The sequence below is a fragment of the Passer montanus genome, unplaced genomic scaffold, assembly GCF_014805655.1.
Source record: "Passer montanus isolate IOZ18808 unplaced genomic scaffold, ASM1480565v1 scaffold9, whole genome shotgun sequence".
Classification (NCBI taxonomy): domain Eukaryota; kingdom Metazoa; phylum Chordata; class Aves; order Passeriformes; family Passeridae; genus Passer; species Passer montanus.
Genome location: NW_024374367.1, coordinates 6,560,620 through 6,579,582, shown reverse-complemented (window position 1 = coordinate 6,579,582; position 18,963 = coordinate 6,560,620). Strand labels below are relative to the sequence as shown.

At 50.6% G+C, this 18,963-nt stretch overlaps 1 protein-coding gene across 1 annotated transcript in view; it reads right to left on the bottom strand.

Moving 5' to 3' along the window:
- The window catches only part of PLXNA1 (plexin A1), a 115,034-nt gene that overhangs the window by 9,635 nt on the left and 86,436 nt on the right, over positions 1-18,963 (bottom strand). Inside the window, exons 21-30 of the mRNA XM_039734184.1 lie at positions 18,410-18,552; positions 15,664-15,920; positions 11,792-11,858; positions 6,958-7,104; positions 6,014-6,173; positions 5,359-5,462; positions 4,829-4,925; positions 3,986-4,176; positions 3,145-3,314; positions 1,257-1,469 (exon numbers count right to left, since the gene is read on the bottom strand). Of these exons, the coding sequence (XP_039590118.1) occupies positions 1,257-1,469; positions 3,145-3,314; positions 3,986-4,176; positions 4,829-4,925; positions 5,359-5,462; positions 6,014-6,173; positions 6,958-7,104; positions 11,792-11,858; positions 15,664-15,920; positions 18,410-18,552 (1,549 nt within the window). The remainder of the gene's footprint in view (positions 1-1,256; positions 1,470-3,144; positions 3,315-3,985; positions 4,177-4,828; positions 4,926-5,358; positions 5,463-6,013; positions 6,174-6,957; positions 7,105-11,791; positions 11,859-15,663; positions 15,921-18,409; positions 18,553-18,963) is intronic.

Below are 18,963 nucleotides of genomic sequence, written 5' to 3'. Positions count from 1 at the left end.
TATACCTTTTTTCTTCCAGGCACATACAGAGAGCTGAATACTTTTGTCATAGAGATGGCAAGGTCAGAGAAATTCACCTTATGAAGCTTGTGCTGTTCCTATGGGATCCCACTCCAAAGCCCCATCCAGCCCCATGCAAAGAACTTCCTTCTATTACAATGCAGCTCATCTCTCATCTCAGGCATCGTATTTCAGGGGCACCTTTCCTTCTGATCCAAGCCATGCCTTCCTCAAGGGAAGACACTTGTCTTTGTACTTGCCTGCGAAACAGCAAGCATGCCAATGGTGCAACAAAAATATCTGTGTCCAAACCAGTACCCAAGAATGATTTAGGCTACAAAGTTCCACCTTTACAAACAAGAGAATATGACATTTACTGTTGTCTGGACATCCTTCATTTAGCTCATTCTATACTTGGTCAAGATGCTGAAAAAGGCCCTCAGTTATGAAAAAAGAATCATCTTTAGCCCAGCACATCATCACCAAGTTGCAACAGCAACCTGAAATCTGCCATTTTTTAAGTTTCATGAAGTTCCACTTCACAAGATGGTAACATTTTAACCATAGCTCTATTTAGAGGGCTTTGGAGGACATCTCCTAGGTTTCTCTCCCAAAAGGATAAAGCTAAACACAGCATTATGCCTGAGTGCATCAATTTGCAATCAGTCTCATTCAAACCCTGAACCTTTAACACTACATTAATTCAGCAGGACAGAGGGACATCTCTCCTCAGCTAACAGGGAAGGCGGAGGGTGTTGGGAGGTGTCAGGGGATCTGCTCGTCTCCCTCTCCTCAGCACAGAGACTGCAGCCTGAGCACTGGGAAATGATAATTTTCAAGCATTTCACCAAAACCTGCATGTATTGTTGTGATACAAAAAAAGCACTTCTCTAGTCCAAGGCTGAGTTCTCACCGCTCTTCAAAAGCAATCAAGCGAGGTGTTAGTAATTCCCTAGTACAGACCAAGTTTTTACAACAAAAAACATCAGAAAACCTAATAGTGGAGGTTGCTTTTAGCACCCCTTAAGCAAGTCACAAACAGCTCTTTAAAACAGTCATTGCAAACTCATTCCAGGAGACAATCATGAGAAAGCATCATCCCCCAAAACAAGAGGACCACTTTCTGCAAGCATTAGTACAGTCCTGCTTCAGTCAGCTACCAAGAGGAGCCCTCCAACAACCCACATCCCCACACCCATGAGCATCCACTGCAAATCCCCCAGGAGAAGCAAGAAGCTATTGCCCAGTCTACTCACCTTTCTACCCAGCTCTTGTAGTTGGGGATGTCCTTGGCATACAGTAGTTTGTTGGAGGGAGAGTCCTTTCCTAGCTTGTGCTCAGAAGTTGAGCAGGAGTCCATGAATGTCTGAGCCACCACGGATAGGCAGGCATCAGTAATACTGTTCTTGTGAATGTCGAACACAAACTGGGGGTTCTTAATCACATTCACCCAAAAACGTAGAGGTAGACTGAGGGATGAAGGAAATAGGAGTCAGCACCTGAAGCACACCCTGCAGGGCAGCTGGCACATACACGCACCTCCAGTTGTGGAGAAGGAGCTTCCCATGACCCAGAATTGGGCAGGTTGCTTTTCCCAGCATTCCAGGGATGCAAACACCCTGGGTAAATGGCAATTCCCCCCTGCCCACCCCAAAAAGGCTGCAGTTCTCCATGAAAAATTCCTCAGCACTGCCAAGATCCCCAAAGGCAAACCAGGGCAGTGCAGATCTGTGGTTTCCCCGAGGATCCACTGTCACTGAAGAGACCTTGCTGAGCCCGTGGGTCAAACCAGACATGGTCCCTTTCTCTGACATTAAAAATCTCTTTGAAGGTGCTGTGTGGCATTTCACACATCTCCCTTGGCAGAGGAGGGAGTTAGCTGGACTCCTCAAGGGACTCATTAGCACATTTAACACCAGAGGAAAATTTAGGTGGCCTCAGATGCTGGAAATAAAGCTCTCAGCTGTAGAGACAGCAGGTCTCCTGGCGAGCCATCGACTGGTTGTTTGCTGCATACTGACCCACACGTGCCACCCTCCATGGCTCCACTTCCCAATCCTGCTGCCCCTCTCCCCTCCTAGGAGCACCTTGGAGCCTCCCCCACCAGAAATCCTCCTCACTGTCATCCCCCAGCACCTACTCTCAGTGAATGCTTTTATCTTAAAGAAAACACACTTTGTTCCCCAGGACTTCCCTAATGAGGGTACTGGGTGCATGTACATATTTCATTTGTGAAGGGAATGGCCTGGAGAAATTAGCTCCACATGTCGAATTAGCGCCCAGAGATAAGCACAGGCATTAGTATGCAGGAGCCTGCATGCCCAGCCCCTGAAGAGTGGGGTTTTTTTCCTCCCTTGCCTTTCACTCCTTCTTTTAATATAGGAAGCTGAGTTATAAATCAGTTCCAAGCACTTCCGTGCTCTCACAACTCCATTTAAAAATGTTTCTTTTCCTGCCCTGCTAATTGCAAACAGTTACTGAACTGCACAAAAGCGTTTTGGCTGCCATTTAACAAATGCCAGACACGGGGAACATACGTACCCGTCTCCAGTCACAGTAAAATCAGAGAGATGAAATCAGTGAGGCAGCAGAAATGAAAAACGCCAAAGGGGGCTAAGGAGCCAACACCTGCCGGAGCCCCAGCACACACCCAGGAGGTGCCACAAGCTGCCCCGCCCCAGTGTTCAGCCAGCGATTATCAGAGCAGGGGCTGGCTCTGCAGGCAAGGGCAGGGAGGATGTGCACACAGAGCTGGGCTGACTTCGTTTGGGCACGGCTGAGTGACAGCAAGGAGTGTGGAAACGCCTCCAGGACAGCAGAGATGAGAACTGGGGCTGGCAGCCCTGGAGGAGCCCGGAGGATGGAGAGACCAAGGTGAGACGGGAACAGAGCCCTCAGCCACTGCAGCCATCAGGGGGAGCGTGGTGCTCGGGATCTGGGGAAGGGCTGAGGGAGCACTGCATTCCTGGGATTTTTTTTCTTCGAAGGAAGGCATGCGAGGGATTTACCCACACCCAAAATACAGAGATATGGGCCTCACTTGTCCTGGATCATTTCCAGGTTCATATTTCTGCTCCCTGCGGGAGGGCTTGGAAGCTGTGATGTTGTTAGCCCACCCCCCAGCCCACTGTCCTTCTCCATTACCAGTTACTCTTCCAGGTGTGCCTGACATCATAATCATTGATCTGATGCTTATCAGCTTGTTCATCCAGGAAATCAAACATGTATTTGATGGCGAGGGGCAGTGCACTCCCACGGTGAGCTGTGCTAAAGATGGTCTCAAACAGGTCATCCACAAATTTCTGCAGGGTGCCCTGGGGAGGAGAAAGAGAAAAGGGCTGCTCAGCAACACCTTGGGCCAGCAGAGAGGTGGGTCTTTAACTAATGGTCAGCCTCTAACCAATTTCACTTTTATTCCTACACCTGAATGAGCAGCATTGTACAGTCTGCAACCCTGCTGGTTCTCAGGGTTTATACTGGGAAACAGACACTGCAGTGATGAGGTATCTCCTTCACTGTATGATCTGGCATGCTAAAAGTATACAAAGCAAAACACCACACAAAACAGAAAAGTGTTGTATGTGTTGAGGGAAGTGGAACATGCTGCAGTGCCAAATGCCTGAGGTAATCAGCCTTCCCACATCACTAGTTCTTTAGTTCTATCTCAAATACCAAAGAGGCACCTAACTCAGAGCATCTCTACTTTACAGACCAGCAGCTGTTCAAGGATACAGGGAACAGTAAAACCACCAAGAGGTGCAAAGAGCAAACAGGAAAATCCACTCAGGGGATATTCACTGATGGTTTCAACAGACAAACCCTTCACCTCCAGCTCAGAAAAGAGACCAGATGAGGACCTCTTCCTGTGCTAGAGCAGGAGGCTAACAAAAGAGCAGTGCTTGCCATTTTTGGACAACCCAAATCACTACCCTTCCCCACCCAGATTCCCAAAGCCAGGCACCAGCTCTGGGTCTCTGGGCCATACCTTGGTGGCCAGCAGACGGGTCAGGTAGATCTCAGAGACCATCTTGCTGCCCCGGTCGCCCTCCCGCTGGTCCATGTGGTCGTGGTTCTTCACCAGGTGCCAGAGCTTTGTGCCGCTCTCCAGGTCGGGGGTGATCATGGGGGTCCGCGAGCGCAGGCTGTCGGGGCTGCTGGCTGTCCTCAGCATGCTCTCTGCAAGCACAGGCCATGCTCCTACCCTCACCACCAGCCCCACCATCTCCCTTCCCTCCACAGGAGCTTTGGGATTCAGCCTCTGCCACCACCATGCACTGGGAGCTGCACTGTGACCATCCTCACAGCCTGCTGGGCCACGTGCAAGCCTGGCTGAGGCACAGGGGCCAGGACAAGCATGGGAGGAATTCTGCAGAGCCTGTCCTGCTCCCAGCACACAAGTGCCAGGATCACAGATGCTTCCTGTGCCACATTGAGCTGATCACACTATTCCCTTCCAAACCAAGGCTGAAGTACACCTGCCAGTACATTCGTGGGAGTCTTCAACTCTGCTCTTTTAAGTGCTAAGTGCCTCTGTGCTTATTCTAATTAGATTTCAGGGGAATAAAAGGGAAAGGATCCCTTAACAACAGCCATCTAACATTTGCCTTTTTCCCTTGAGCCCAACACACTGCAAAGAAAGATGGCTCTGAGAGCACCTGCTCCCTCTCCAACACTAGAATAAGTATCACTGTGAAGGAGAGCTGGGAGTTTGGAGGACTTTGTTCACATGAGTTACAGTTATAGTCACTTGCCCTGTGCCTTGGTCCACATGCCCAGCCCAGTGCCACCTCCCCAGCCAGCCCAGAGGATGATGCCCATGTGCACTCACCATATCTGCTGAGGGACTTGGTGAAGGTGGAGGAGTTGGAGATGTTGTATGCTGAGTTTTGCTTGGGCACCAGGGCTACCGAGGAGCCATCTGTCACCTGTGGGCAGAAATGGGGTGAGCAGGCTGCCACACCAGAGAGGCACAGGGGGAACAACCCCAGCACAGGGAGAAACCAGCCCCAGAGGGATGCAGTGACACTGCCACCACCCCAGCAACATCATCTCCAGCAAAGGAGCCAAACATATCTCTGTGACAGCTGGGGGAAGGGGAAGAACAGGAACACACCAGAAAGCTCAGCATGAAAACGGCAGAGTAAGGTCAGAGTGGGCAGCAACCTCCATGAACCCTGGAAATACCCCACTTAAAAGGACCACAATCATGAGGTGCAGGCAGGAAAGTGACTGCAGACCTCCTGACCATGGCCCTGGAGAGCTGAGCCCAGGCCCTGACCAAGCTGAGGAGGAAGAAATGAAGCTGAAGCTCAAAGCAGCTGGTGACTGCTCCTCGTTCTCCATCATGGACAGCCTTACCTGGTAGTGGGCCAGGGTGTTCAGCCTCTTCCAGTCATTGTCAATCTTGGTGGTGACATCTTCATCCTGCAGTATGATGCGGGCCATCCTGCCCTGCCGCCACTCTGTCCCCATGAGGGAGAAGGGCTCGTGGTTAGTGGACTAATAGGACACAAACTAAGGCAAGGGTATGAGCATAGACCCAAGGCACCAACTTCAGAGGCCTCCCACCCCTCTCTGAGCCCCAGGGCTGATGGCTGTCAATGTGTTGGACAAATCCAAGTACTCAGGGAAAGACAGCACCATTTTGACCCTTGTGACTGTTACCTTTTCTCCTCTCCTTTCCCCTGTCCCCCCTTTAAGAACAGGACTCTTAACACTGCTCTCAACTATTGCTGGCCTCCTTGGATCTCAAGACACCTCAAGCCTGCAATTCAGACCCCAGAAGACCCAAGGGGGCTGTCCTCCCCACCCCTTCCACTGGCAGGATCCACACTCTCGTGTCAGGCGTCCCCACACAGAGTCAGTGCCACCAGCATGGCAAAAGTGGACTGAACAAGCACAAATGTGTTTCTGTAGAATCTTCTGATTTTCCTGCTCTGCACAGATTTATTGGCACTTCTGCTCTTAGTCACATCCCTGTTCCCCACAGGGAAGTGCTTGGCCTCTCTCTTACCCAGGTCCATGTCTCCAGCTTTGGGTCTCTGGGAATAGGGCACACCCTTGTAGACAGCATCCAGCAGCTTCTCCTTCACCTGCGTGATGGTGTCGCAGTTCAGCACCTTGACAGGGATCTCTGGGGCATTCTCATTCTCAGGGTTCACACAGTTGAGGGTCTGCACAGGGTCAGAAAGGGTTGAGTGAGAGGCTGTGACACACTGGCTGCAAAGGCAGGTCCAAGGACACAAGGCTACAGCTGTCTACAGGCCATATTTCCTCACCTCCTGAGCTGCTGTGGAGTTGTAGCCACATGGCACATTCCTGCTCCCCTTTCCCCACCTCTCCCTGCCACTCTCAAACCTCCAATTCCCAGAAAGGAAGCACAGTGTCAGTGAGGAATCCTGGGCCAGCAAACCATGCCCAGTGCACCAAAGCCTGTTGAGAACAAGCAATGCCCAGGCACACTCCACTCCTCATCCCTGTGGAGACTGAGCTGTAGATGAAGAACCAGCTGCAGGCTCAGCCAGGGGAAGGGTTGGCTTATCATTTAGCTGGACAGAGGACATGGCTCAGAAGAGAAGTAGCTCTCCATCTCCTGCAGTAACCTCAAAGCTCTAATTTTGATCCCCACCAAAAATTAGCTCCATATAGCACAAGCTCAACAGCATCTCCCACCCAAACCTGCCACTATCAGGGTTTGCTTGGAAAGATATGGAGCAGGATTCAGTTCATGTTTGACTTCCTTGGGCCCATGGTAAGAGCAAACACCAAGGAAAGGCCCAGATTCTGACCTTGTCTGAGTTGGGCCCCACTCAGGGTGAGAGGAAGTCCAGGAATGCTGAAGAGAACAACAGACAAAACTCTCTCTAAAACTATTTTGTGTGCCTCCAAGATCTTGTTAAATAGGACCTGGCAGTCTTGGCAAGCAGCAGTACCACTGAGGCTTCTGCTTGCACTAACCAGCATTTTGTAGTCGATCTGCTGCCGGATGAGCTTGTCCTCACTGAGGGAGTAGCGAGCCTCTCCTGTGATGGCATCAATGGGTCCCTTCTCCATCTGCTGCTTGATGGCACAGTAGAGCATGAAGAGTGGCTCCCCAGCACATTCCTGTGGGATAGGAGGATGGAGGAGAGGAGTTAGAAGGTGCCAGGTACCAGCTTTGCCTTTCAAGAACCACCACCATGTCAGAAGTCTCCTGTGGCCCTGCAGCATCAATCCCCACACATGGCATTATAAAAAGTCTACATCCCCTTGCTCAAGACTGCAAGTGGGAGGGTCCATGGTAAAATTCATCCTGTGAAGGAACTCCTTCTCTCCTTCCAAACCCACTGGAAGTTGTTTGTCTATCAATCTCAGATTCCCAGTGTTTCCAGACTCTGCTCATTCTGTGAGCCAAAGATGAGCTAAAAATGGTAAATTCAGGTCTACTGAAGAGCAGATTGAATCTGGGAACCTTGTGTATGGGATACAGCCTGTCTTTTGAGCTGCTCCAGACAGGAGAAGCACCTGAGGACTGGAAAAGGCACACGGCAGTGGGACAGCCTGGGGGCTCTTGCCCAGATATCACGATGCAGTTCTGACATCTGCCAGGAGCCCAGTCTCACATGAGAGAAGGTCAAAGGAGGTTTCTCCAAATGACAGCTGAGCACAGCCAGCCAGACCCACTGGAAAGGAAAAGCAAGGGAGCAAACCACAGACAACCCTACCCTGAGCCTCCAGGTGATGGAGGGGACCAGGCAATGAGGTTTCCTGCAGTTAAACCATTTGCCACCTACACATCTCCACTGCCAAAGCGTTGTAGTCAGAGCCAGCTTTAGCTACCAGACAGAGCCACATCAGCATCTATCTCATACATGTGAGGAAGGGAAAGGGAAACTGGACCAGACACTCCCCCCTAAAACATGCTGGATGCAGAAACATGAAAGGAGCTGCCAAGGTTGGAAGCACCAACCAGCCTGGGGCCAGGATTTGGCATAGCAGGACTGGGAGTGGACACCCGTTCATAACCCAGGGCCCAAACGTGCCCCCTGAGCTGCATCCCAATGAGCCTTTCCAGACACGGGCATTAGCCCTAAGGGAGAAAAAGGGAACAGAGAGGATGGAGAGAAGTCCCAGCAGATTTTACCCCACTAGCCCTCATCCCTCCCTCCCGGCCGCCTCACAAATAAATTGTACTTTGGTGCAAAGTGCGGCTGCTCTCCCTGTCACCATATGCTGTTAGCATCTCGTTAGCATCTGCGGTAATTAAAGAGACAGCTGCTAACGAGCAGGAACAGGCATACATCATCCCCAGACCTTCCGACAACATGCCTGTCTTTGAAATTATGTTTCATTTGCAAACTTGGCTTCATTAAGTCAGCTTGGAAAAGTGAGAGACCCAAGTGGGTGCTAGGCTGCACATCAGTGGCTGCCTGCAAGGCGAGGTTGGCTGCAGAGTGGTGAGAGCCCAGGGGTCCCAGGGCACCCCAAGCCTACCCCTCTGGTTCTGGTGGAAGGACTTAAATTCCCTTTTTTGGTTGCTTGCAAAAACTCCTTGTGAAAATTCCAAGTCTGTGGAAGTGGTACGGATGGAGGATGGCTTGGAGCAGGACTCTTGCTTCCATCTGCCATGGTTGCTACACTCTCAGCCCACAGCTTTCACCTCTCCAGTAAGACATGGCTGCTGCCCCCACATCTGCAGCTCTGCACCCACCTCTAGGGATTCACACCAAGAAAGGTGGGCTCAGTCTTTCCTACACTGGCTTCTCTGTTTGTTCCTAGTGTGGATCCTAGCCTTAAAATGCAACACCTCGCTCCCAACCACACTGTCCCCACCGGCTCTTGAAGACCAGGGCCAAGGTGCTGCTGTGGGTCACAGCTCACTGAGACAATGCAGATGAGGATGGTTTAGGGATCATCTTTGACAGAGACCAACAAAATGAACAGGGACCAAAGAAACCAGTGCTGGGCAGTTCAGCTGAGATGAACTCCATCACGTGAAATACAAAAGGAGACCACTGAGATGTGGCTCAGGTTGATGAAGGGCAGCCTGTTCCCCAAATGTGACTGTGCCCACCCTGCCAGCCCTTATGCAGTTTGCTCACTGCTGGGGACCTGACTGAGGGGACCTCTGGGTGCTCTCCATGTGAACCCCCATCAGGTGAAATACAGGAGACCACTGAGATGTGGCCAGGTGTTCGCTCAGGTTGATGAAGGGCAGCCTGTTCCCCAAATGTGACTGTGCCCACCCTGCCAGCCCTTATGCAGTTTGCTCACTGCTGGGGACCTGACTGAGGGGACCTCTGGGTGCTCTCCATGTGAACCAAGCTGGAGGAGGGCAGCTGCAGACACCCTGTGCATGCCTGTGTTGATATGTTGGGAGCAGGCTGAGACAAGCCAGCTAATTCCCAAACTGTCTTAGTGACTAGATCTAGCTCATCAGGCACCTAATATTGTGCATTTTTCAGCACTTGTCTTGATTTATCCATCTCCCTTTCCCTGAGGTGTCTCATTAAGAGTCTGATAAATGCTACTACAGGGTCCTCCTGAGAGCAGCAGCCCTCGCTGGCTCCCCATGCTGCTGGCCCTGGGCATGAGGGGCTGTCCTGTGCCTGTCCCCATCCCTCACCCCAGTGTGTCTTGCTCTGCTCAGGGCAGGTTTGCTGAGAGCTGATCCAGAAGCTGGGCACGTGGCTGTCTGCCTCATTTACATGCACAATTACTGCAGTTTGGGGATCTTTCCCTGCTGGCAAGCTGTCTGTTGTGATACTCTCCATCTACTCCACGGCCCTCTCCTGCTGTTGCTGCCACCTGTGATCCTCACTGTCCAGAGACAGGTGAGAACAGCCTCATGGGTCTCCTCTGGTGGGACTGACACAGAAGAGGGCATGAGCACATCCTCAAGTCTCTTCCAGTTTAACTCAAGTGACTCAAGGAGTGGATTTTCAACCACTTCCCAAGGAGATGAATCCCAGCGTAACAAATTTCACAGCCAGCAAGTACATCCAGGCCCTCTGTGTATGTTTCTGTTGTAATGGTGCACCTAGATCAGACCTTTCTCTTGCTGCTACCACCCAGAGACTGGAGGTGTTTTCCCATGTCTAAGTCATGGTGTAACCAAGGAGTTTTTTATAAAGAGACATTGCCCTGGTTCCACCATCCCCACACCTCTCACCTGCTACTGCTTATCCTCAGACCTGCTCCACAACAGGTAATGAGCCCAGAAGCCTCTCTGAATGGGGACAGGGACATTGGTGGTGCATGAGCTAATCCAAAGTAGCTTCTGAACATGACCAGTCCAGCCAAGGACAGGTCAAGGATGTCAGGTCACACACACAATGTCCCCAAATCCTGCTGTGGGTGTTCATAGGCTGTGCACTGCACTTTGCTCAGCCAAAGCATAACTCTGCTCACTTCAAGGAGCCTTGGAGGAGTTTATCCACAAGGACAGCTACTCCTGCCTGTCCCACCAAGTTCACAGAGCCCAAAGAGCCTTCTGCCAGTGTTCTACTCAATCCCACTGGGTTCTGCTGATGCAAAAGGGCCCTGGCACAAAGGGGTGGTGGGAGGTTTGACATCTCCCTATGACCAGCACAGCTCTTCTCCTCTCCCACCCCCGGTAAGCAATCTCCAGCATGCTAGATAGATTTTTATAGATACAGGCTATTCCTCGACAGAGGCAAAAAGCCAAGTGCATGTAAGTGATATTATAAATCACCTCTTGTTGACGATCACTTGAGTTCTGCTGAGACTCCTGCTCGCTCTCATCTCTTGGCTGGAAATAGTTCAAACCCTCTTTATCTTAATGAGGGATGAAATCCCACAAAAACAGCAGTGTGCCACCCAGTCTCACTGCACCAACACCAGGCAGGATCCCAAGAAACAGCCCTGCTGCCTGACAAACCAGCAGCAGGATTGCAGGCATCGTTCACCCATCAGAGTCATCCCAAAGCTGCAGCAGGACTGAGCCTGGGGTGCATGCACTGGAGCTGCTGCTGTGTAATCTGCATGGAAACTGGTGCAGCTGTAGCGGGTGGAAGCACTGGTGCTGATGGAATAAATGTTCTCAATATGGGTAGATGCACCAGTGGTAAAAACAGAGCTTACACTGTGGCATCCTCTTCTCCTACCCCAATGAAATGGGAAACAAATGAATAAAAGCTAAAAGGCTCTGCAGCCTCATGCAGGTGCAGTGGAGAGCTCTATCCCTGGCTGTCAACCAGCCCCTCAAGGCATCCATCCCCACCAGGGCACGTCTGTCAGAGGGAGCAGCAGAAGTGGAGATGCCTGCAGGAAACAATTCCCCTACCACAGAACCTCAGTGTTGGAGAGATGAAGGAAAAGCAGCAGCATTACATGAAAAGTGCAACTCATCAAACTACAACTCAAAGAGGCAGAAACAGCCCTGATCACAGCCATGCCTACAGAAGGATCAGCTCTCAGGGCTTTTTCCTCCTGAGTTACACCAGCAAAGGCAAGAAAAGAGGAATGGGGACCACTCCAAGACTTAGCTGAGTTGCTTCAGATTTATCTTTCCTCAGGGCACCATTGTTAAAATCTCAAACCCACTATGCATTAAGCAATCCCGATCTGGATTTCATTTCCCAATCTCAGCTATTTCCCAAAAAGGAGACCAGAACTGCATCTCAGAAAACCAGGATGGAAACAGAGATCTGGGAAGCAACCTCTGCTCTGGGAGGGAGCAGCAATGCTCAGGAGCACGTCAGCCTGGGCTTTGGGTAGCACGCTACCTGGCCCAGCAAGGCAGGAACCACCTCCCTGTCCACACAGGGTTGCCATCCCTTCCCAAACTCACCTTCAGAAACTTGTACAGCAGAAAGGTGAACCAATTTGTCAGCATCTTCTCTGCCACCGACTCCGTTCTGTAGGGAAGGTAGAGAGCAAAGCCATGAGCAGAGAATATTAAAGGTCTCTGATCTCACCCATTGCCACCTCACCCTGAGACTGTAGCTAAATTATTTTTGGCTTTAAAAAGCTTCATCTGGAAAGGAGGCTCAAAGCAAGGTGCACAAACTCTGCTGGAAAGCCTGCCCATCAGCAGCCCCCAGGAGAGAAAAGCAAATTGGTCTCCAGTGTATTTGGAGAACTGCAACAAGTCAAGCTCAACCTTGTCCCACTGGGAGTCCCACCAGGGGATGAAAAGCTTTCTGCTTATCCCTGGTACCTTCTACTTCAATGAACTTGTTTTCTCTTATGATGTCCCATTGGAAGCAGGCAGCTCTCTTCACAGGAGGACTGTATGAGGCACCTACACCAAGTACAATATCCCCAAAAGTACTTCAAGCTCCCCAGATAAAGTACAACCTGAAAGAAGGGCTGAGGTTGCAAGGCAAAGACAGATCTAGCTGGAAGCCCCTTTCCCCACCTGGGAGCTGCTGCTCCCTTCTGGTCCTGCAGTGCACTCAGTGCCATTGCCCTGATGCAGGCCACCACTACTGGTGACATGGGACTGCCCTGCAACCCCTGAAGCAGCTCTTGATCTCTAAAGCATCAAGTCCAGGGCCCATAGTAGAGCAAGAGGACACTGACCACCACCAGTCCACTGCACATGGCCTTGGTTAAAACCACAACCAGATTTAGGTCTGGAAACTTTGACCTAAATACATTTTTGATCAAACTTATCCTCACTACTAATTCAGCTGAAAACAAAGGGATTAAAGAAGGAGGGAGTAAGAGCAGTGGTTGGAAAATTAACCTTTTTTCCATGTACTTTTGGAACACAGACACTGTGCCAGGCTTGGAATTTAATCATTCCATGCCTGAATGGAGAAGTTCAGGGTTGCTGTGTGTCTCCTTGGAGTGGGGTGGTGATGTAGGAGTTTGCAAGTGTACAATGCTGCACCCGCTTGCTCCAAAAGAAATTTGTACCTCAAAGCTTTTGGATATGCAGTTAAAGGAAGCAGCCAAAGCTGCCTTGAGAAAACCTGTGTATTACCCCTAGTTTCCTAAAGCACAGTTCAAATTCAGATGCCAAAGCAGCACAGCAGGGAAGGTCCAGGGAGCTGCCTGTGTCTTCTGGGGACCATGCACAAAAGGGAGAGCAGGATCCCTCAGGATGGGTGTGAAATGTGTGAATAGAATGAGAGGCCTTGTGGTGCTGGTACTGCAGCCAGGATGTGCCACACCAGCAGAGAGAGGGACATGGAGGAAGCTGAGGGTGACACCAGGCCCTGGTGAGCCCTGCAGCCCTACAGGTGCAGCTTAACATGCCTGTCTCTGCACCACACCTTATCTCTCTGCCATATGATTAAAACTCCCCTTAGCATGTCCATTATTTGTAACATGGCCTTCACTCCTTCTAAAATCTTCAGCTTATCTACCCATTAATTATCAGATCAGCCACTTGCAAATGCAGATGGTCCTGACAGCACAGGCAATACTAATAACCTCAGGGACATGGCTGCATTCCTCTTGCACCAGGGAAACAAATACAAATGGTTGACTCAAGGAACAAAATCCAGAAGGAACCAAAATGTTAGAGCCACCAGAAGGAACCCACTGCCCAATTCCATGCACTGCACAACTGCAATGCCATGCCCAGCAGATGGGCCAGGAGCAGTTCCCAAAGACCAGATGGCTGAGGCAGAAAATCCACTTTCCCAGAGTTTATTCAAGCTGACTCAGTGTCATATGGTCCCTTCCAAGGTTTTCTCTTGTGCTAATGGGGCTTAGCCCTTTTTGCCCTCCCTGGAATAGCACAGCACTCCTTAAACCATTTGAGGACAGCATTACTTGAGCCTTCAGGGAAGGGAAGGCTTCATGCCCCCACCAGGAAAGAAAAATCCACCAGAGGGAACAAAAAAAGGGAGAAGGGACATGGAGAGAAAGCCAAGGGAGAAGTGGACTGCAGCTATTCAGCAGACATCCTCCCTGGCCCTAGAAAGGACCTGACAAGCCCATAATGCTTATCTGAAGTGCCTCCACTCAGGCTCTGGAGGGTGTTTGTCTTTATCCATGATAGAGCCAGATGCCACAGCAATGGGGGGATTATCCAACAACCAAATAAATAAGTAACAGCTCTCCCCAGTTAGATCAATGCTAATCCAGTTGCCCTGGGCAGTAAGCACACTCTCACACCCAACAGCAAGGCTAATCAAACAGATAGAGAAGCACAGCTCTCTTCACCATGGCTTCAAGAACAGTGTCTCTGTTAAATATCACTCAGGGAGGCACCAGCAAGGTGCTGGCCAGAGGATTTATCCCTGTCCTAACTGCAATGGTCCTCAAGCACTGTGGCTGGGGACTGGCAGTCTTTGGGCGCTGGTGCAGGCTGGGCTCTGCCCCTGTGCTGCTGCCATGGCTCAGTCACTGCTGCTTCTGGCCTCCTCAAGATGCCTTTTATTTATATTTTATTGATTTACTTCAGGAGCTGGAAATGCATTCTAAATATTTCAGTGAAACCTGGTGTTATGGAGGAATGATTGGAAGAGAAGAGCCTAAGAATACAGGCAGAGGACAGGGATGGGGAACAGTGACTGGCACCTCCAAGACACACCCCACTCCCAGACAGCCATCATCTGCACAACACACCCCCTCTAACACACTGCTAATGAGATGCTTTGAGACATTAAGGGCACCCTTGTAATGTGATAAATGAAGCAGAGACAGTAAGAAAGCAACATGCCTAACAAGATGGGCAACACGGATGTAACTGGGACCAGCTCAGATCTGGGTCTTCTCCAGGTGTTTCCCCAGGGCCAAGCATACAAAACACGACAGGTTTTGTCCAGTCTGGCCATGCCATGAACATCAGTTTATCTTTGAAACATGCCCTGGCTTTCTTGAGCCTTTCTGGTGACGTGCCAGCCCCGTGCCTCTCAACCATGCTTGCATCTCTGCCAAAGCTGGTGGCACCAGGCTGCTGGATGTGGGATGGGGAGGCACCACATGGTGTGCAAAAGCAGGAGATGGCACCAAGGGCCTCGAGCTGAACCAGCGGAGCTTATTAATAGTTTTTGTTCAGGACTTGGTGTATCTTTCAATATTCATCAGCCCATGATGAAGGAGAGCTCAGAGCTATCGTTAAATATTGATGGGGCAGGCAGACTCACGGCAGGGCTTGGCAGGCTGCCTCCTGCTTGCACTTCCCCCGGCTCAGAGAGACTCCCAGCTTACAGAGATCTGAGTGACTTTCCCAGGAAAACCCCCATGTGACTGGCAAGGCAGGTAAGCCCTGAGGAGACAGCAGGGAAGGGAGGACTCCTGCCTGCTGCCAGCCCACGGAGACACCCACACAGCCACCAAGCAAGAGCTGCCCCACATGCCAAGTGATGTGGGGACCACCTGGTCACCTTCCCTTCTCCAGGTGACCTACAGCAACACACCACAGTGCCTGACACCAGCGTGTACCCTACCTGCACCAGCCTGAACAGCTGGCAAGAACCTTGCTGTCTCCTTCCCAGGCAGCAGGAGCCCACACAGACCAAACTGGAGTGAGAACGTCCCACGCATGCTCCTGAGCTGCCTGGAGCCAGGTGGTCCCACATCCCTCTCAGACTTGCACACAGTCAAGCAAGGAAATGCTTGACCACAGACTGAGTGCTCTCACTGCCACAGCCAACACCAAGCCATCACTGGTGGCATCCCAAAGGACACCAGCTCACGTCACCGTGCTCAGAAGTGCCTGGGCACTGTCCTACAGCTCCAGCCTCTCAGGGGGACACTCACCTCCGCAAAAGCAGCTTGGGGTGGTTCTTGCTCTCCAAGTTCTTCTCAATCAGGTCAGAGAGGAGCTGTTTCAGCACCCCTGTGGCATACTCCATCTCGCCCTGCAGCGCTGTCATGATGAGCGAGGCCACGTTGCCGCGGTCCCGCATGGAGAAGCTCCGCTGGGCCTCCAGAGTTCGGATGAAGGTCAGCAAGAAGTGCTTCTTGTTCAGGAGCTGACCAAAGAGGGTCAAGGACTTCTCCACATTAGCCTGGACCTGCAAGGATAGAGCAAAGCTGAGAAACAGGAATGATGGCAAGGGTGATGAGAAGGTGAACCACATGGACTGAACCACACCATGAATTCACTCTCAATCCCACAAAACAAAATGATGAAAAAGGGTCAAAGAGCAGCTGGACTAGGTCTATCCCTACTACCAAGCTTCCCCTTTGGTGATCAGTCTCAGTTCCTCCACAAGAGTTATCTAGTTTGTAAAATCCCAGCATCAGGTTAGCACAGTCTCACGACATCAATGCAGATATATGTCTGTATAGACACACCCTTCCACACAAAGACTCTCTCCCACTTGTGTGAACACACATAAACACACTTCCCTCCCATAAACAAACACTCCTTCTCTGCCAAGCACACACACAAATTATCATTTTCAATTTCAGCTAACAAGCAGCTCAATTCCCACCCATGTCACTGCAACATGCGCTTTGGATATTGCATAGAAAGCAAATAAAGCCACAACCCTGAGCTCCACCAGCAGCAAACCCGCCTGGTTTGGGGGAGATGGATTTCAGATAGGGAAATAACAGCAGAAATCTGTCTCTGTCCCACTGCAGACACACCCTAAAAAAGTCCCTGTACTCATGAGACATTTGAATTTGTATTTCTGGCTGTATTTGGCAATGTAGGACCCAGCAGGGATTGGGCTTGGATGCTTTCACACCTGCATTGCCATCAGCAGCCCAGTTCTGGCCAGCCCTGACCACATTTGTTATCAGAAACTATATTTTTACAATACTCCATTTTCCCATCAGAAAAGATGGTTTCCTCTGAATAAAAGCCTTCCTGTGATAAAACATCAGGTTTTTTTCTTTAATTCCCCCCCCTTGTCTTCCTGATTGGGAGAATAAGCATTAAATTTCGCTTCATGTCGGTATTTGGAGACAAAACAACACTTTTCATTTCAAAACACCAACTCAAAATGAAGAAGAGAGTTTTGACACATCAAATCATTTCACTTCAATCAAAACTTTGGATTGGTGCTCTTCAGTTCAGTAAAATTCCTCACAGTTATAACTTCACTCTCCAAAATACTATTTCCCGCTGGACAAAAACCCTGCTTCCCACCAAGTCCTTGTCAATTCAAAGCCCCCATGTTCAACTTGCTGATCATTAGCAGAAATAAATTAGCAGAACGATACTGAGTTAAATATTTAATCAGGCTTAAATTCTCATAAAGCAGCCAGCCTGCCCCTAAACCTGCAGAGGAAGGGAGCTGGTGCCGGTGCTCACTGTGGATTAGCGTGAGCGTGAGCAAGCTTCCTTCCGTCACTCGCAATAGCTAATGTTACACTCTGAGTAAAGAGACAAATAAAAGCAAACCTGATTAAATTATATGAAGCTTACACAACTCTAGTTGCTTTATTTAATCTCTTTTGGGAATTTTTTTTCCCCTTTGCAAATTTAACCCTTTGCTTCCCAGACCAGGTTAAGCTGGTGTGCTCTCTCAGGCAGGATGTTTTGAGTTAGGAGCTGGAAATGGACAAAGTCCACCCAGCCTGCCACAGCAAATGCAAAATTCCTCCTCTGATACCCTTTTTGATACCCTTTCCACTTTCCCTCTTTAGGGAAAATCTTTAAGAGCAAGAGCAGGGGTGAGAGGAGAGCCAGGCATCTGCACAGACAGGAAGGGCTGTGCCCCAGGGAGACCTACACGCCTGCTTTGGCTCTGAGCATCCGGAAACCTGAGCTGCAAGGGGAAATCCATGGAAACAGGGTCCCCACCACCCTCCAGAGCTGGGATTAGGGGCTGGGGAAACAGAGCAGGCAGAAGGCCAGGGCCCACGCCGTAGCCATGCTGGCGTACAACACCAGCACGTGCACTTGCAGTTGGTAAGAGCTTGTTGTGTTGTAATTAGTGACCGTGCATCTTGCACCAGGGCCAATTACTTCTCCTAAATACATTGTGAAGCCCACGTCGACATTAATTACTGTGCTGGGTCAGCAGTGAGGGGAAGCGAAGGTCACCCCCCTCCTTCCTCTTGTAATCAAGAGTGGCCTCAGCAGCCCAGCACACGAGAGGCAATTGCTATGCAATTGCATGCACTAAATTATACAGAGGTGGGGAGGACAGAAGAGAAGGAGCTGGTTTGGGGAGCAGAGGAAGGATGCCAAGGATGGGTTCTGCATGGGGAAACGGAGCCAAGCAAGCAGGCGATGTCAGACAACCCTGCTAAAAACAAGCAACCAGTCAGGCATCAAACAAACCCAATTGAATAAAGCAAGTGCTGTAGAAAATGACAGCAGCAATGATATTAATATAAATATTGATATTAATGTCAGAGAACGCAGTAACCATTTGGCAGCCAGTCCACATCCGCGCCGGCTGCCACGTGGAGAGATGCACCACGCCGGGCCAGCATCCAACCAAAGCATCTCTCCAGCCCGGGGGCACAGGGGCTCGTGCAGGGGACTGTGCAGGGGCACATCCCTAATGTGAAACACTACAGAGACAGACAGACAGACCCACACCTCCATCTCTTTCAGCACAGGGTGGTCTTCTATCCCCGGGAAGAGAACCCGCATGGCGTAGGTGCGGTAATCCAGAAAGGGGATGCCAGCCCCATCCAGGTCGTTGGTCAGCTCGTTGATGTCTGTCTGCAGCTCAGCAAAGGCTAGGGAGGGAAAAGCAGAATTAAACAACACATCCTGGAGTCTCAGCACACGGCGTTGGCACTCAGCCCCTCATCACACCCCCAACATCCCATGGGTGGACCCTCCCCAAGGCATGAATATTCTCAGCATTCCTCTTCCTGGCAGGCTGTGATTGCTGTCCCCATCTCACAGATGGAGAAATTGAGCTGCAGAGTGTGGGGATGACATCCCCGGAATAAATGAAGTGGCAGATTTGGGAACAGAACTGCCAGGTCCCAGGGGGGTCAAATCCCCCCTGCCCAGCACTTGCAGCCTCCCAGGGATGCTGGGGGCAGGGAGGAACAGCAAGGTTTGAACAAAAACAGAGCTTCTTGGGGAAAATGTTAGCCTAAATCACAAGATTGCCCTCATTTCTTTTTGACCTAAATACT